The 18,512-nt window shown below is 48.7% G+C and overlaps 1 protein-coding gene across 1 annotated transcript; it reads right to left on the bottom strand.

The window, feature by feature from the left end:
* Positions 1–956: 956 nt before the first annotated feature.
* TEKT4 (tektin 4) lies at positions 957–8,620 on the bottom strand (the record flags this gene model as incomplete). Its single annotated transcript, XM_082292099.1, has 6 exons — positions 957–1,176; positions 2,662–2,816; positions 4,007–4,229; positions 5,063–5,206; positions 6,461–6,531; positions 8,102–8,620. The coding sequence occupies 6 exons, from the start codon at positions 8,618–8,620 to the stop codon at positions 957–959; spliced, it is 1,332 nt and encodes a 443-aa protein (XP_082148225.1).
* Between the last annotated feature and the right edge of the window lie 9,892 nt (positions 8,621–18,512).

Below are 18,512 nucleotides of genomic sequence, written 5' to 3'. Positions count from 1 at the left end.
TTAACCAACACCCAATAATGACTCCATGGAATTTGCTGGGGAAGCTGATGTGTTCCCAGCTATGGATAACAGCTCATCCACAGGCTTGGCCTCCAGGGAAAAGCTGGAACGCAGCAGCAGCTCCATTCCACATCCCACTGCTCAAGTGGAAAATCAGGATTGCATTCCCAAGCTGAATTCCAATCCAAGAAATTCCAATTTCTTTCTTTTTCCTGGAAAAAACCCCTAAATTTCATTGCCTTGAAGGTTAAAAATCCCTGGATTCATCTCAGCTTGGGAGTGCTTTTCCAAGGGGCAGATTAGCATCAAACCCAGAAAACTTGTGGAAAATTTGGGATTTTTATTCATAACGTTTGAGCAGCTTAAATTCCTGGCTGAGTGGGGGGATCCTCAGTTTTATTGCTCTCATTTCAAGCTATTATTATTACATTTATATTAATTAATTACATTTTAAAAATATTAATTCTTTTCATTAATTAATTTAAATTTCAAATATTAATTAAATTTCCCATGCGTTTATTATTATTATTACTATTATTATTATTATTATTCAAATATTTATACCTTTAAAAGATAGAAATATTTCCTCTCCACCTGGATCTTGGCATCATTCCTAATAAATATTCATTCCTATTTCATTATTTGAGTGAAATCCCCCCCCAAAATTATGAGGCCCATATGTTATAGACCCATTGGAGCTGGAATAAATTGATTTTCAGCTGCTTTCAACTCCGTTTTTATGGCTTTTATAGGACTTTTCAAGGGAAAACAAAGCTCACAACGATACTTAAAGCAGCAGGACCAGAAGCAAATTGAGTGAATAGAGCATTTTATGTATAATTTCTCAATTTCTTCCATACGAAAGCTCCCAGATTTGTTTTCCACGCTTGCCAATGGCTTAACAGAAAAGAAGGAATTGTGGTTTTCTCCCAGATTTGGCGGGATGAGGACAGAAATCACTGTTTGTAACTCGCCACCTCCAGGTCCACGGGGTAGCAGACGCGGTAGCTCATGCACTTCTGCCTGTCAATAAAAATGCTGTTGGCTTTCACAGCGATTTCCTTCTCCAGCTTCATCCTGGTCTCCTCCAAATTCTTCAGATTCTGCTCAGATTCCATCAGTTTTCGCTTCAGGGCTTCCAGGAATACCGTGAGTTCTTCCACTTCACTGATCAACCTGGAGGGAATTGGGTTAAGTCATAAAAAGAGGGGATGGTGCTCCAACAGATTGGATTTGGGATAAAGATCAGCTACAGAATGGAAAATTCATCAGGAAAAGACCTCAGAGAAATCCAGGAAAAGATTGGATTTGGGATAAAGATCAGCTACAGAATGGAAAATTCATCAGGAAAATATATCAGAAAAATCACTCAAACATATTGGATTTGGGACAAGGATCACCAACTACAGAATGGAAAATTCATCAGGAAAAGATCTGAGAAAAATTCAAGAAAAGATTGGATTTGGGATAAAGATCGACTACAGAATTGAGAATTTATCAGGAAAAGATCTCAGAGAAATCCAAGAAAAGCAGAGCTCACTTTTCCAGCTTCTCCACACAAGTTTTCCATGATTTAGGCAGCACCAAGAATGTTTTTTGCTGCTAAAAGCAGTGGAATTATCCAACCTCTGTGTGGGATATTTGCATCAGGAATTACAGGATAAAAATTCTTAAATAAACCTCCCAGTTTGGCTGGATCAACTGGTTTTTGATCTCTACTCTCTGGTATAAAACTCCAGAGATCAGGAAAATCTTTACTCCCAAAGTTTTTAAAGAAGGAGCAGGACATCATTTAAAAGAAGCAGTAAATAACTCATAAAGAGCACAGAATTCCAACGAAAATCCATGAGGGAGAGGTGTTCCACTGCAACCTGCCTGTGGAGAAGAGACTGAATTCCTGGGAAAACAAATCCCTGCGTCTGTGCCAGAGCAGGAATTGCCAACAGCCCCAACCTGGCAATCGAAGGATTTGTCCCTGTCCCTAAATGCCAGAAAAAGCAGGATATAGCCTGGAAAGCTTGGATAGGGATGGTTTGCTGGGTCAGGATCTTAAATTAGATTGGGATAACCAGAATTCCTTCCTCGCTGGATAAAGAATTCAATATTGGTTTTGCTGCAAGGATTTTGTGGGCCTGCTCAAGCTGAATCCCAACTTTTCCTAAAGGCGGGAAAACGTGAGGGAGGAGAATCAATTCCAGACTGATTAGATCCAAACGTGCCACTCAAACCTGGATTTTGAAAGGATTTGTGACAGTTTTAAAGCAGAAAATCAACCACCCCCAGGATTTGCCTTTGTAACACTGAGATTTCCCTCACACAATTCCCAGGATCCACCTCGTGGCGGGTTTTTCCTAGCCAGTTATCCTGAGATTTTTTTGGAGCAGCTAAATCCAAAAGAAACCAGAGAGTTCAGAGAAGAAAGCGTGGAGATCACAGAGCTGAGCGTGTGGATTTTCGATATGGTTAAGCAGGAAAAAATGAAATTTCCCTCACTCATTTCAGCCACTCCTTTCTGCCTTTGAGTACAAAACTTTAAAGTCGTGAGGTAAAAAAATTCTCAAAACTGCCTAAAATCACTTTGGGATGGAACAGGACCGTTGGAGGAGTTGTTTCATTCCCTAAACTGGGGTTAATTTCCTAAATTGGAGTTAATTTAATTACCTGAACTGGGGCTCGTCCCTGCAGAGCTCGATGTTGGGCCTGAAGGATCTGTCGAAGAGCCTGGTGTGAGCCACTTTCAGGTGAGCTTCCTTATCCCTGATGGCTTTTTTGAGGTTCACAATGTTGGCTTCCTCATCTGCAATATCCTTCAGGATCTGGGGGAGACATCCAAGAAAAAAAAAGTTCAAAAAATGATAAATATTGTCCCCCAAAATTGTCTGTTCCTGGTGAAGCGTTAAAGTTTTCAGCTCCTGTTTGGGCGGAATTAAGGAGAACAAAATAATTTGCATTTTAGGTGATATTAAAATTCATTTGATTTTATTTAAAATTAAATACAAGAATTAAGGTGGTTTCAACCTCTTTATTTTTATTTTTACACTGAGAATCACACCTTGAGTTTAAATGATACAGAAAATATTCTGCAGCCTGTCCCATGTCCCAAAACCTTGGGAGAGATCCCAAACCTCTCCCACGTCTCCTGTGGGATGACAACACATCCCACCTCCATGGAGTGCTTTTAATTGTAAATTTTAACTGGAAATCCAACCAAAAAAATCAAGTTATTTTGAAGCAGAGCTGCTGATCTGCTTGGAAATGCCTGGATTTGTGAAGAAAATGGAAAAGACAGGAAATCCTGAAATTCTTCTCCTCATAACCACTGCCACACACGTCAAAAATAAAGATATCCAGCTGTCATTACCCAGCAGATTCTAAAGAATTATTACTTTTTCCCCACTTGCCAATGGCTACCAGAGAAAAAAGGAGCTGCTCCATGTTGGAAAAGGGGAAAAGGCCAAAGCCATCCCTTGTTCATAGAAAAATAAAAATACCAAGGTGGTTTTGACCTCTTTATTTTGATTATTACACTGCAAATCCCATCTTCAGCCTAAAAAGAAGCAGGAAATATTCCCTCAAAACCTCGTCCATGTGTTCTGTGGGATGACAGCACATCCCACCCCCAGGAAGTGCCACCAAATGCTAAGGAATGGGTTTTTTCCCCACATTTCCAATGGCCTAAGAGAAAAGGAGCTGCTCCACGCTGGAGGAGGCTGAAGTCAGCCTTTGTCACCCACCAGGACCTGCTGCTGCTGCCATTCCAGAGAAATCTGGGAATCCTGGCTCAACCAGAGCTCCCTGATCACCCAGTTTTAGGTTTTAGCTCAGGATTCAAGTGTTTCATTCAACTCCATCCCAACAAAAAGCACAAAGAGCTGAACTGGAACCACAACAAAGCCCTGAAATCTCTCCCCAGATCCTGATCGAACACAAAAACTCCCAGCACGGATGAAGCCATTTTTTGAGAGGATAAATCTGTGATGCCAAAATTCCATCAAATCCCACTCACCTGCTGCAGGTGCTGCTCCAGCCGGAATTTGGCATCACCCAGCTCCCTGCAGCGGTTGTCGAAGGCCTCATTGACCGCTGCCCGCTGCATCCTCAGGTCCTCGGACGCGTCGTGGATGATGCTGTTGATCAAGGACCGGAGCTGGACCGAAGCCAATTTTTCCTGTTCTGCACTGGAAATGTTGTCATGGCTGAACTGGGCCCAGGACTTCGGTGTGGAGGCACTGGAAGAACAGGGAATGGGATAAAATAGGAATTTTGCCCCTAAAAACTGGTTCTTTCCCTGGAAAAGTGGCATCAACCTATGCTTGGTTGAGCTCTTGCCTGCAGTGATTTCCCATAAGGAATGAGAATAATCCTTTAGTAAATTAATTTAAAATCCTTAATCAATTAATAAAAATCCTCTGATAAATTAATAACCTCTCATTCCTGTGGCTTCAGAGGGAAGTAAAGCCTGAGATAAAATCAGCCCGAGCTCGTCCATCTGGAGCTAAAACTGCTAAAAAAAGTTCACACACGTTTTTGGTGCAGTTCAATCCTAGCAAATAAACACAGGAATGCATCCAGGATTTCCCAGCTGTGTTCATTTGGAAACAAAAAAACCCTAGGATCTTGACAGGCTGGAAAAGGGAAGGCTCCAGGGAGAGCTCTGAGCCCCTTGGAGAGGGACTGGGGACAAGGGCTGGAGGGACAGGACACCGGGAATGGCTTCCCTCTGCCAGAGGGCAGGGATGGATGGGATATTGGGAAGGAATTCCTGGCTGGGAGGGTGGGGAGGGGCTGAAATAGAATTCCCAGAGGAGCTGTGGCTGTCCCTGGATCCCTGGAAGAATCCAAGGCCAGACTGGAGCACCCTGGGATAGAGGAAGGTGTTGGGGTTGGAACTGGAAGAGCTTCCAGGTCCTTCCAACCCAAACCATTCCCTGTGGCACATCAAGCACTGCCTTTACATCCGTGGAGCTGCCTTGAAGCTCTTTCCACGTCCAATCCCACATGGAACTGAGTGTTGCAGAAGTGTTGGTGTTATCCCAGGAGGATCCTGGCGGGAATCACTCACCTCTCCTCGAATTTCACGGAGCTGGGGTGGAACTGGACGTTGGTGCTGTCGGTGCAGTAGCTGACGCATTTATCGTCGATGTGATACGTCTCCACCTTATCCGACCAGTCCAGCTCGCAGTTCTCCTTCTGAATCCGGTTGGATCTGGAAAGTTGGGATCGCGACTTAGTGGGAAGGAAGAGAATTCCCAAAGCCACCCCATTTGGGAATGCAGCTCCACCCTTTGTGTTCCACAGGACAACAGGACTGTGAACTTTCCTTGCGGTCTGGAAATTCCCAAACTCTCCCTCCCACAGGCATCTCCTGACTTAGATGGAATTTTGGGAAAAAATTCTTGGCTGTGAGGGTGGGGAGGCTCCGGAACAGAATTCCCAGAGAAGCTGCAGCTGCCCCTGGATCCCTGGAAGTGTCCGAGGCCAGGTTGGAATATGCTAGGATTGTGGCAGGTCCCTGCCCACGGAACGGGACAATCTTTAACGACATTCAGATTTAAATTGCTGCTTTGTTGTTAATTAGAGCCACACATCCCTCAGTTAATTAGAATTATAATTATCCAAAAGCCTGTGGGTCGTTATCAGCTGGTAACACCAGGTGTCACTGTCACCCAAGGAATTAGGAATTCTGGAAAATGGGACTAAAATGGGGCTAAATGGGGTTAAAATGGGACTAAAATAGGACTAAAATGGGAAAAAATGGGCTGAAATGGGGTTAAATGGGACAAAATGGAGCTAAAATGGGACTAAATGGGGCTAAATGGGGCTAAAATGATTTAAAAACAATAAAAACCCCCAAATTAAACTCATTAGGCTCGTGTCGTGCTCTAATTAATATAACAGGGCTACTTTATATTAATTTGCATTTACAGCCATCGTTTAAAAAGCAGTATTTCATTTATCAGGTAGAACAGGAGCAGATTACAGGGCTTTTTAAACTAAAATGGGAATTTTCCAGCAGTGACTTCCTTGATATTGATGGATTTAGGATACAGTAACATCTTTCCAAAGGGTCTGTTAGAAATTCCAAGCAAATAATCCTTCGGAAAGGCAAGGAACACCCGTCCCGGCACAGAAATTCCAGCTTTAAAGTTCACACTGACATCTGGTGGCGAAAAAAATTCCTCTTGGGAAGCTCCTTTAATCCCAAAAATCCCTTATAATACAAATATATCCCAAGGTGCAAGGAGGTATCCAGGGAATAATTTTATTGCACTGGAGTTTAGTGTTGGAAAACAAACCCAACACAGTTCTGGGAAGCAGGAGAATCTAAATCTCCTGGGAAATCCGGAGGTTTCCAGGTTTAAATGGAATTCCCACAGCTCCTAAGCCTGGCCTTGGTGAGATCTTTATCCACCTTTATCCCAGGAATTCTTTGGCTGAAGTATCCTGGGAAACGTTTTACCTTATCTGGGTGGTCGCTTGGATGATGGTTCTTTTCAGAAGATCCCGGATATCCCGGATAAGATCAGCTTCCTAAAGAAAAACAGGGAGAATTCCGTGTATCCAGAGCAGGAAATACAATCCCGAGGAGCAATTCGAGTTGCGGATAAATCCTGAAATTTCCTTATCTACGCCTACGTTGTTATCGTAAAACCTGGAATTTTGGAGGCAGCACATCCTGAGGGAACTCAGCCCTAAACCTATGGGGGCTGAAAAACCTGGAATACTTCTAAAGCCTGGGAATTCTGTGTATTCCATGAAAAAGTCTCTGTGCTATCCTATTCTGGAAGGAATTCTTCCCTGGCACAGATTCCCAGAGAAGCCGTGGCTGTCCCACCCCTGGAATGTCCGAGGCCAGGTTGGACAGGGCTTGGAGCAACCTGGGATAGTGGGAGAGGGTGGGAACAGTGGGAAGAGGTGGAAATCGATTTCTAAGGTCCCATCAATCCCAAACCATTCCAGGATTCCATGACCCCATCAAATTAAATGGAATAAATGAATTCCTTGCTCAGTTTTGAGGCAAGGAAAAACCAGGGAACATCCCTGTGCCTGGCACCAGATTAATCAGGTTCGACTTGATGACCTTTAAAGTCTTTTCCAACCTAAAAATTCCCCCAATTCCCTGAATTTTGTAACAATTCCCACATGGAAATATCCTACCCCAACTCTGCCCCGTTTGTTTTTGACTGGAAAAACCTCTCCGATCTTGATTATAAATCAGAAATGACACACAATTCCCAGTCAAAACATTCCTAAATCCTATCCTGCCATGGACTATGTAGAATCCTAGAATATCCTGAGTTGGGAAGGATCCACAGGGATCAAGGAATTCCTGGTTCTGCCCAGGATAATCCCCAAAATCCCACCAGCTGCCACTGTCCAAACATTTCAGTCTGATCAATATTTTTCTAATATTAATCCTCTGGTTTAATGAGTAACGGGATCATGAACTGACTCTGATTGGAGGCTGCAGGTAAATAATCATTAATTAATTTGTGGGATATTGGAATAGGTGTTATTCCAGGATGGAATGAAATGTGTTTTCTGTAACATCCAGCACAAGAATGACATCAGCTTGGAAGGGAATCTCGGTGCCAGGGTTGGATCATCACCTTGGCACAACTCAGGGAAAATGAATGACAGAAAACGCCAACATTTGGACAATCTGAGCATGGAAACAGGCAAGGAATATCCCACTGCTCCCGAACTTTTGGATTCTGGACTTTTAAAGTGTACCCTGCAGAGAGGAGAGGATTTAAGGCAAACAGAGAAGGAATTTATGACAGAATAGGATGCTCGTGTCGGTGCAGGAAAGCTCTGGTTTGGTTTTGTTCGGGTCTGGGCTGAGAGAGAGGGGGGATCTGCTCTCCTCTAGCCACACGCATGTGATTTGAAACACTTTTTAAACACGAGAAGGACTGGGAAAAATCCTTGGAGTGACACAGGGACAGAAAATCCTTGGTGCTTCAGAGCCGTGCGTTGCAGGAGACCCTTCCAGCAGCCGCAGTTTCGCCTCCTCATCGCTGCTCCTCATCGCTGCTCCTCATCGCAGAGCGCGGGGCAGCCGTGCCAGGGCTCTCACCAACCTTCAGGTCCCGCTCACCTTCAGCAGCTGCCTCTCCACCTCATCGATCACCAGGTCCGGGGGCTGCCTCCTCTCCCGGCACTCCAGGTTATCGATGACCACGCCGTAGGGCACCTCGGTGGCATCGAGCGCCCGCTCCAGCCGCAGCTTCTGCGCCGCCAGCAAGTTGGTCTCGGCGTCCAGCTCCATGATCTCCTTCTGCAGCTCCACCCTCCAGAAGTGGATGTCCTGCAGCCGCTGGCCCAGGGTGGTCTTGGAGTACTCCTGAGCCCGCTGGGCGCTGGCGGCCGCATGTTTCATCAGGTGCTGCGACTCGGCGCGGCCGCGCTCCGCCTCCTCGCTCGCCGTGAACGCCTTGTAGTAGACGCCCGCGTTCCTGCGGTGCCACTCGGGCACCTGGTACTTGGAGGTGCGGAAGCCGGCCATGGCCATGCCGCAGCAGGAGCGCGGCCTGTCGCTGCGGAGCACATCGCAGATCTTGCTGGGCAGCGGGCAGGAGGGCACGACCGTGGGCTGCGGCTCGTCGGGCTGCGCCATGGCGGAGCCTCCGCCGCTCCCCCGCCGCCGGCGCTGCCGCCGCCAGAGTCCTCCCGTCACCACAGCAACGGGCAGGCGGGGCCGCGAGCTGATGGACAGCTTTAGCCACCAATCAGAGAGCGGATACGCCCCGAGAGCGGCGCTGATTGGCGGTTGTGCTTTCTGCCCCCGCCTGTCCCCGTCACCATGGCAACGAGCCGCGTGGGTGAGGGAGGTGTCATGGCGGCGCGGGCCTCAAACACCTCCAGGGATGGTGATTCCAGCACCTCCCGGGGCACCTGTTCCAATGTCAGCACATGGAGAGTGAAAGGAATTTCCCTGGAATCCAATGGGAATCCCGTGCCCCGGTTTAAGGGCGTTTCCTCTGATCCGCTCCCTGCAGCCACAGCAGGACAGAGCGATGCACCCTCCCTGCAATCCCCGTGCCTGGGGCTTTGCTTTTCCAACTGACCCCTTCCCGAGGGAGCAATTTGCAGGGAATCCTGGCAGGTCCAACACGGAGATGGGAATCCAAGCTGTTGTCGTATTTTTCTTTCCTTGGAACGCGGCTCCGGCTGCTCCCGCTCGGAGCTGACCTTTCCCAAGGAATACGGAGATGTTGTTCCCAGATTTCTCCCGGTTTAATTTCTCGGGATGACTTTGCCAAATGGAGGTGGGTGATGAGAATTCCAGGCGCTGCCGCTGCTCCGCATGGATGGGGGAAGGGAGCTTCTCCCGGGATCTGGGAGTGCGGCATTCCCAGCAGAGCCTGAGCAACAGGAGCTCCTGGATTTCAAGGAGCACAGATTGAGATCCCAGGAAATTCTGGAATCATTGGCATTCCCAGCGGGAGGAGTTCCTAATGGGATGCACGCAGGGTAACATTCCTTGTTTTCCATGTGGGGACCATTCCTTGTTTTCCACAAGGCTCAAGTTCCCAGCGAATCCCTCTCCAAAGCAAATCCTTATTCCAGGAGAGGCCACAAGGAAAAGCAGGAAGGGAGAAGAAGCTTCCCTATAAAATATTCACCGGCTCTGCTCTGCTGGAGCCTCCCGAGGAATTTGGGAATCTGGGATAACGAGGCTGAGCTGCTTTTCCCGGCATTTCTGCCTCATCCTTTATTAATATGCCCTTTCCGTGACTTTCTCGGCATGGCTTTTCCTGAAAGAGCTTTGATCCCTTTGTTCCTCAGCAAGGAAGGGAAAATACCTCGGAAAAGGGAATTTGCTTAAAGGACCCTTGGAATTTTTTGTTTTAATCTCCAATCCTGGAATGGTTTGGATCGGATGGGATTTTATGGAGCACCCCATTCCAGCCCTTCCATGGACAGGGACACTTCCAGCATCCCAGGCTGCGCCAAACTCCATCCTTGGACACTTCCAGGGATCCAGGGGCGGCCACAGCTTCTCTGGGAATTCCAGCCCAGCCAGGAATTCTTTCCCGATATCCCATTTATCCCTGCCCTCTGGCATAGTTGGAAGCCATTCCCATTTGTCCTGGCATTCTGTGCCCTTGGGAATATTCCCTCACCACCTTTCCTGGAGATTCCAATCCTTCCTGCCCAGGTGAGGGGATTTTCCTGGGAAAAGCAGCCTTAGCTGGGCTTATCCCACTTTTTTTGTGCCAGGAATCCTTCTCCATCCTTGCAATGATGGAACTGGCTGGCAGGGGGAAATCCAGGGAAATCAAACCAAGGGAAAACCGGGATAACACCAGCGGAGAGTGGGAGAGATTCCAGCGGGAGCGAGGTCAGTCCGGGAATCGTCGCAAGGAAAACCCGGCTGGTTCCCATGGAAACGCCCAGCCGGGATTTCACGCTCCGAGTGCACGAGATTAAAGTCAGCATTCCATAAAAAAAAACGGGAAAAACCCAGGGAGGGAATCCTGAGGGAACCCCCGCAGCACCTTTATTTTTCCATCATGGAATGCGTGGATAACTGGGAATATTTGGGAGTAGGGCACAATTCCAGGGAGCTGCTCCGAGTTCTGACCCTCCCCAGGTGATTTTCCAAGATTCCAGAGGGTTTGGAATCATTTTGCCTTGGGATAATCGGCGGTACCAGGAGCTCGTTGGGAATTCAAGGAATTTTAAGGCGTAAATGGAAGAAAATTAAGGGGAAGAAAAGGGAATAGGAGGAGCTTGGAGGTCAGGAATCCATAAAAATCCTGATTTTCTTCTTGGGGAAAACCAGGAATTGCTGAATTTGGGAGGGAAAAGGATTTTTAAGGAATTTTTTGCTCCCTGCCGACACCTCGGCAGTTCCTCATTGAGCACAGCAAAGCTCCCAGGAAAGGAGAGGTTGCCACGGGCAACCGGAATTCCAGAGCTGAGGTGGGAATTTGGGAATCCCTGAGTGGAGCAGGGATTCCCTTCCCATCGGCAAAGCCCGTGGAAAAGGGAAAGTCAGGGAATGCAGCTGGAAAATCCAACTGGAAAGAATAAAAGCGGGAAAAATGTCGAGTTGGAGGTGGTGGAGATCCTGAAGGGTTGGAATTGTGGGAAAACAGCAGGAAGGGGTTTTCTGGGATGAATGGGAATGGGAATGGAGCAAAACCATTCCATGATGGATCCCGGACAAGTGAAATCCTGGGTTTCGAATCCGCGGTTTTGGGACAATTCCCAAACTCCAATGGCAAATTTGGGAATCTTCTCCGTGGAGAGAATCCATGGATCCAGCCATAAAGCAGGAGTGAGGATCAAACTGGATTGGGAGTGTTGTTATCCCTGATCTCCGCTGGGATACGCCGGATCAATTTCTTGGAGCCCAAATGTCCCAAAAATCCGCTGGAAAGGGGAAATAAAGCGGGAATGAAGGCCAGGAGAGCCCGGAACCTTGGGAAGCGGCTCCAGCTTTCCCTGGAAATCCTGCTGGGATGGAGCCGCTCCGGCAGGGCAATCCCGAGCCTTTGGAATCACGGGATTACGGAATGGTTGGGGATGGAGGGGCCCTAACGCTCCCACAGCTCCAGGCTGCTCCCAGCCGGGCCTCAGAGACAAAGCTGGGCTTTTAGAGCCAAAGCCGGGCTTTTTAAAGCTGGGCCTTAGAAACAAAACCAGGCCTTAGAGACAAAGTTGGGCTTTACAAAACCAGGCTTTTAGATACAAACCCGGGCCTGACAGACTAAGCTGGGCTTTTAGAGCCAAAGCCAGGCCTTTAGAGACTAAGCCGGGCTTTTAGAGCCAAAGCTGGGCTTTACAAAGCTGGGCTTTTAGAGACAAAGCCAGGCTTTTAGAGACTAAGCCGGGCCTTTAGAGACAAAGCCAGGCCTTTAGAGACTAAGCCGGGCTTTTAGAGCCAAGGCTGGGCTTTTAAGCTCCTGAGATGAGGCAAAGTGGGCCAGGCGGGGTTTAATTGCTCCGACTCAGCTAGGCCCGGCTCAGCATTCCGGCTGCAGTCGAGATTTGCCTCCCGAGCGGCCTCACAGGAATCCCGGAGGCCGGAGGAGGGCAGGGACGAGGCAGCCGAGAGCTGCCGCCGTGGGAGAGGGAATTGTCCGGGATCGTGCAGCGGGATGTGCTGGGCTGCGCTCGGAGCCTCCGCCTGTCCTTCCCGCAAGGTCGGGGCAGCCGGGCCGGAGCTCTGCCTTGGGAAATGCCGATTGCCTGGAATATTCCATCCTCGGCGAGCTCCGCCGTTGGGATCGGCCACGACTCCGTTCCCGCGTGGCCGCAGGCTCCCGGTTTTCCTGGGTGGGTTTTTGTGGATGTGGAGCTGGGAGGGAATTCCCGGCCTTGCAGCCTCTGCTCGGGATGTTCCCTGTTCCCTCTCTCCCTGCTCCAGTGATCCCACAAATCCTGAGCGATCCCAAACTGTTCCCACCCGCAGCTGGAATGTTCTTGCTCTGGCTGATTTCCCTCCCACGGGAAAGGGCAGTGGGAAAAATCCACTCCAGGATCAGCAAATCCCAGGATCAGCAAATCCCGGCATGGTTTGGGATGGAAAGGATTTTAAAGCTCATCCAATTCCATAGGCGGGGACACTTTTCCCTAGCCCACGTTTCTCCAAGCCCCATCCAACCTGGCCTTGGACACTTCCAGGGATGGGAATTCTCTGGAGTATCCCAGGCCATCTCAAATCCTGGGATGCTGATCCCAAAAAAGCTGCTCCAGAGGGGCCGGGACAGTTTTTTATGGGATTTGTGAGGCAGGAAAACTCTGGGAATGTTTGGTTGTTGTTGTTGTTGGCCTGAGGTGAAGTCGGATTTTGAGGAGGAAAAGTCTCCTCGTCTTCCCAAAATTCCCCTCTCTGGGAACGGGATTGGGATCAGGTGGAAAAGAAATCAGGAGGACAACATTTTTTGGGACTTCAAGGGAAAAAACCCCAAATCAAAGCGTTTTTAGGGAAAGAAGGAAATGGGGAGGGAAGAGGGATAAAGACAGAGCAGAATTCCAGGAATGTCGGAGACTCCCAGCAGGATTTATCCAACCCCGCTGCTGCTCAGGGATGGGAAATCCCAAAATCCCCAGGATTCCCAGGATATAAACCATGGAAAAGCAGGAAAAATGGGAGGGGAAAGGCACTCAGAAAACGAGTATTCCCCAAAAATGCAGCTTTTCCTGCTTTTATCCCACCCTGCGGATAACAATGGGAGCCTTTGGAAGCTGCCACAGGAAATAAAAGCTGGGAAATCTGAACAATTCCAGAGCGGGATGGGCAGCACTGGAGAGAGAAATCAGGGAATGGGAGGAATTATTAAACAGTTTTTTCTCAATATTTTGGAGTATTTTGGAATATTTGGGAATTTTCTTGACGTGTCTCCCTGAGACCACAGGGTGGGGGCAGGAAGGAGCCTGAAATCCCAGGAAAAAAGGGATGAGGAGAAGCCCCGGCGCCATTTCCAGCAGCACCAGGAATTCCAGCGGCCATCGGAGCTGGGGCTGCAGCTCCTCCTTTCTTTCCCGAAAAAAACCCAGGATGATTTGGGCAAGAACGGAGCTTCCGGAGTTCTCACCTCATTTTTTGGGATCACCGAATAATTTGGGCTCGTTTGACCCCTCTTGCTCCTGGATTTTGGAGAGCCGGATAAGGAGCTCATCCCTTTTATCTGTGCGCAAGGTGATTTCCCTTTTTCCAGCTTCTTTGCTCCCAGAGATTTCCTTGTTATCCCAAAGAAAGGATAACCCCGGAGAGGAGGAAAAGGAATTGGATCAATCCAATTATCCTTTGGCCCAGCGAGATGAACTCATCCCTGAACTCATCCCTGAGGATTATCGGGAATAAACTCGGACTTTTCCAAGCTTTTGAACCCGGCCCAAAGGTTCCCTGACCCCATTCCAGGCTGCAAATTCCAATTGGAAAAGTGCTGAGCTTCCCAAAAAAAAACCCATCACAGCTTGGCTTGCAAGCGGAATTCTGGGAATCCGAGGTGCCGACCTGAATTTCAGGATCGCAGGAATGCAAAGTTGGGGTGAGGGAAGGAACTTTGTTGGGAATATTTGGGAAGTGCCGATGTGTTGATTCCGGTTATTCCCAATATCCAAAATTCCTTTCAGAATGGATTTCCTGGAAAACGCCAGCGCTGCCTTCCAAGCTGCCTTCAAATTTCCCTCTCCCGGTTTTCCCACGTTTCATTAAATCCCTGGAATGGTTTGGCTGGGAAAGGGATAAAGCTGATCCCATCCCAAGCCAGCCCCTTCCACTCTCCCAGCTTGCTCCAAACCCCATCCAAGCTGGCCTTGGATTCTCTGGAAAACCGGGAATTAGAACCATTCCTGTCGTGGCTCTCCCACTCAACTTGGATATCCCCTGGGTACGATGGGATAAATCCCTTCAATCCCCCTTTTTCCCTCTTTTTTTTTTCAGGGATAGGGTTATCCCGAGGGCTCTTGGGAGCAGAGTATTCCAGGAATTTGGATGCCCGGGATTCAGGAGCTCCTGCAGGATCCAACCTGCTCCAGAGGAAATCCATGATCCCATTCCCTGCTCCTGGGCGAGGAGCAGAAGGAAATTCCTGGGAGGATGAGGGCTCAGATCGTATCCAAGGATTTTCCCAGATTGGAAGTGCAGCCCCAAATCCCCTTCCCAGCGGGATTTTCCCGTTTTTCCCTGGAAAAGAGGCTGCCAGCAGGGGGCGCACAATCGATGGAGATGGGATCCATGGGCTCCTGCTTCCAGCTCTTCCCGAAGCCCTTTTCCAAGAGGACAAATGGAGGCAGGAAGCGACATTCCCAAGGTTGGAGAGGATCGGGAATGGGATTCGTGTTTTCCATGGAAAAACAGATTCATTCCCTGCTCACAACCGGGCTTGGTTTTGGTTGGATTTCCTTCCATCCTGATTTTTGGGATTTGGAGCTGAGTTTTGGCTCCCTCCGTGACCTAGAAAATCCCAGGTTTTTGTGGCCAGCTGGGAATTTTTGGGATGCTCATCCCAAAGAGAAGGATGGAGGCAGAGGACACATTCCTGGAGCATTCCCGGATCCCAATCCCAGGGATGAGCAAGGAGGCTCAAACAGGAGGATTTGGGATCCCTCTCCCGGGATCTGGGTGCATTTTCCGGGATTTAGGATGTGGAATTCCCTCTGGAATCCCAAATTTGGATGTTTACCCCTCCCCCAGCTCCGATCCCTCCGGCACTCTGGGAACTCATCCCGAGGAGTTGTTTTCCTTGGAAGTGAACATTCTTCCTTCAGTTCTTCCCTCTTTTCGAGGCAGCTCCCATCCCATCCCAAGGAATTAACATGCTCCACCCTTGGAGAGTGGGAATTTCCCTGGCTCCTTCCGGCTCCTGGGGGTTCCCAAACGTTGAATTCCGTTGGAAAAGCTCAGCAAGCTGGAGCCTGCTGCCATCCGTCATTCCCAAAGATCTCCAGCCCGGTTTTCCTGCTTTTCTGAGGAATATTCCCTCCCGGCAAAGCTTTGGATGCACCATGGGGAGCAGGGAGCTCCTTGGAGCCAGGATAACGAGGGCTGAGCGAGGAATTCCTGGGAAATCATTTGTTTCCCTGCTTTCCTCCATGCCGCGAGCTGAGAGGCAGGGAATCCCGGAATTCTGGGATGGTTTGGTGGGAAGGGATCTTAAACTCATCCAATTCCAACCCCGACAGCTCCCACAATCCCAGGCTGCTCTGAACTCTATCCTTGGACACTTCCAGACATTCCAACCCCTCCCCATCCTGCCAGGGATTCCCATCCTTCCCATTCCTTCCCAGTATCCCCAAATCCCGTCTATCCCTGCCTCTGTTCCCTGTCCAAACGGTTGGAAGGATTATTTGGGGATCCTTCCATCATTCCCAGAAAGAGCAGGAATGATGCTCTCCCAACTTCCAGATGTTCTCCGTGGATTTGCAGCATTCCAGGGGTTCCTTTCCTTCACTTTCTTGGAGCTGGAGATCGCTCGGATTCCACCAGCACTTCTTCCAAGATATTCCAGGTGGGAGACATTAATTTTGGGATGAGGGCTTGGAGGAGTCTGGATCCGCTCCTGGTTTTGCCACAAACTTCCCATGTGACCCTCTGGAAAAATCTGGGAATAAAACGTTGTTGTGTCCCTGTGGATGATCCCGGTTTCCCGAGCTCTGCCTCACCGGGCAGGCAACTTTTGCAGGAATGTGGGATCTCCATGGCAGGGACTGGGATATCAGCCCAAAATCCGTGGGAATGGGAAGGGAAAGGATAATGGGAATGGGAGAAGGGGGAGGGGGCTGGCTGGGCATCCCCTATGGAATGTGGGCTTGGAATGGCCAGGCTGATCCTGGTGGGGCTGGGGCTTCATCCCGTGGGATCTTGGGATCGCCCAGGGATAAGGATTGGGATCCCTCAGAACTTCCAGGAGTTTGGGATGTGATCAAGGATCATAAATCCTTGGCTGTTCCTTCCCAGGGATTTGGATTTAGGGTTGGATATGGATTTGGATTTGGGATCCCTCAGAACTTCCAGGTCTTTGGACTTTAGGATCATAAATCCCAACTGCTCCTTCCCAAGAATCTGGGATCCCTCAGAACTTCCAGGAGTTTGGGATGCGATCCAGGACCAGCAATCCCAGCCACTCCCTCCCAGGGAAGCCTGGGAATGCCATAAATCCCGATGAAAGCAGCACAGCACTGAAGGGGCCGTGAGCGATCCATAAAAAATTATGGAAAGACCCGGATGGGATTCCCAGAGCGGGAGCAAACCCCGGCTCTTGTCTCGTGGCCCCTGTGGAATGAGCTTTGTCCTTCCCGCTCCATCCCAAACTTTACAGGGATATTCCCCCTCTGGATCCACTCCCTGAGCTTGGATTTGACTTGGAGGCTGGAAGGGAAAAGCCAGACAATTTCTGGGATGGAAAAGGGATCCAGAGGCTCCACGGATCCCAAATTCAGTTATTCCTCCTAAAAACATCCCTAATTTATCCATCCCTGCTTTTCCTGGATGGATCCCTGGCTGGATGAACTCCTGAACACATCCAGCTCTCCACCAGCATCCCAGAGAATTAATTGAAGGAATTAGCAGCAATTCCAAGGATTTTGTCCGCTCGGATTTGGGGTTTGGTGGCACCGAGGGGCAGCAAATCAGCAAATCTGGGCCCTCCGGAATTCCAACCGCTCTGCTCCACAGAAATTCCTTCCCAACAATGGAATCCATGGAATCATTTTCCCTCTGGGACAACCTGACCTCCAGGGAAGTCCTTGAAGGGAAAAAATTCCATTGAATTTTAATTCCATTCAATTCCAGTGAATTTTGAGTTAAATTGGGATTTATTGATCCATAATTTTGTGGGGTTTTCCAATGGCAAGGGAACAAATTTGCCAGCCAGGAATGGGATTTGGGCGGCATTTGTGGGATTGGGTCTCTCCCCTGGGAGAAGGGCAAGGAAGTGAAAATTCCCGACTTTTGTCTGTTCTTGCCCAGTTCATGAACAACCAATCCCCGGAAAAGCGGAATTCCTTTGGTTTTCCCAGAATAAATCAATCACTGGGATTCAAGGATAGGAAATCCCAGCTCCATGAAAATCATGGAATTGCTGGTTTTTACCACAGAATTATCCAAGATATTTCAAAAGCTGTCAGGAATTCCAGCTCCCGCTTCCCTTCCCTGCTCATCCCAGTCTTCCAATAAATTGGGAATTTGCGATTGGACTAAAAAAACCTTTCAAGGTCCTTCCCAACCCAAACGATCCCATGATCCCAGAAAACTTTGTCAGGAATTCAGGGAATGTTGCTGCCATCCTGGAGCGCCTCTCCTGCTTCCAGGGGTTGTTGCTCAGCACGGAATTCCCATGGGAATTCTTTTTCTCCAAGCTTTTTTATGGGAATCATCTCTTCCCAGCATGGATTCAACCCTAAAACATGGGAAGGCAGAGCTGAGCAGTGGAATTTGGGGAATATTTTCCAGTTATTGGGAAGAATTTGGATCTTTCCCAAGTCTGAACAAGGGATGCGAATAAAGAAATCCAAGTGGAGAATCCCGGGAAAAGCCGCTATGGAATTTTTGAGCCCGCCCAAAATCTGTGGGGTTGAAACTTTCCTTGGATGAGGGATTTGGGAATGTTCAGCTGGAGAGGGGAGACAGCAAAGCGAGGGCAGGATTTGGGAACGGAAATCCTGATCCTGCTGAAATGGTGCCAAAGGTTTTTAGGGAATTTTACTCCCAAAAATGGAGGTTTTCCTGGATTCACGATGTTTTCCTGGAGGATACAACACAAGGATGGACTCAGTCTCAAAAGCTTTGGATGGATTGAGGGATTATCCCGGTTTTCTTCAGGATTTAGGGAGGACTTCAAGTCTTTGTAATCCTTGGAATTCTTGGTGGATTTCTCCATGGAAAATTCCTCCCTAACACCTAAGAGGGGACTTCATGGAGAGGGAATTCTCGCTAAATCCTGGGAAGAAATTCCTGCTGTTGTTGGAATGTGGAGAGAAACACGGAATTGTTGGCAATGATGGAATCATGGAATGCTTTGGGTGGGAAGGGACTTAAAAATCATCCGGTT

The sequence above is a fragment of the Coloeus monedula genome (genome assembly GCF_965178545.1).
Source record: "Coloeus monedula genome assembly, chromosome: 16".
NCBI lineage: Eukaryota > Metazoa > Chordata > Aves > Passeriformes > Corvidae > Coloeus > Coloeus monedula.
The sequence above is the reverse complement of the archived record's forward strand: the minus strand, read 5'-3'. Positions and strand labels throughout refer to the sequence as shown.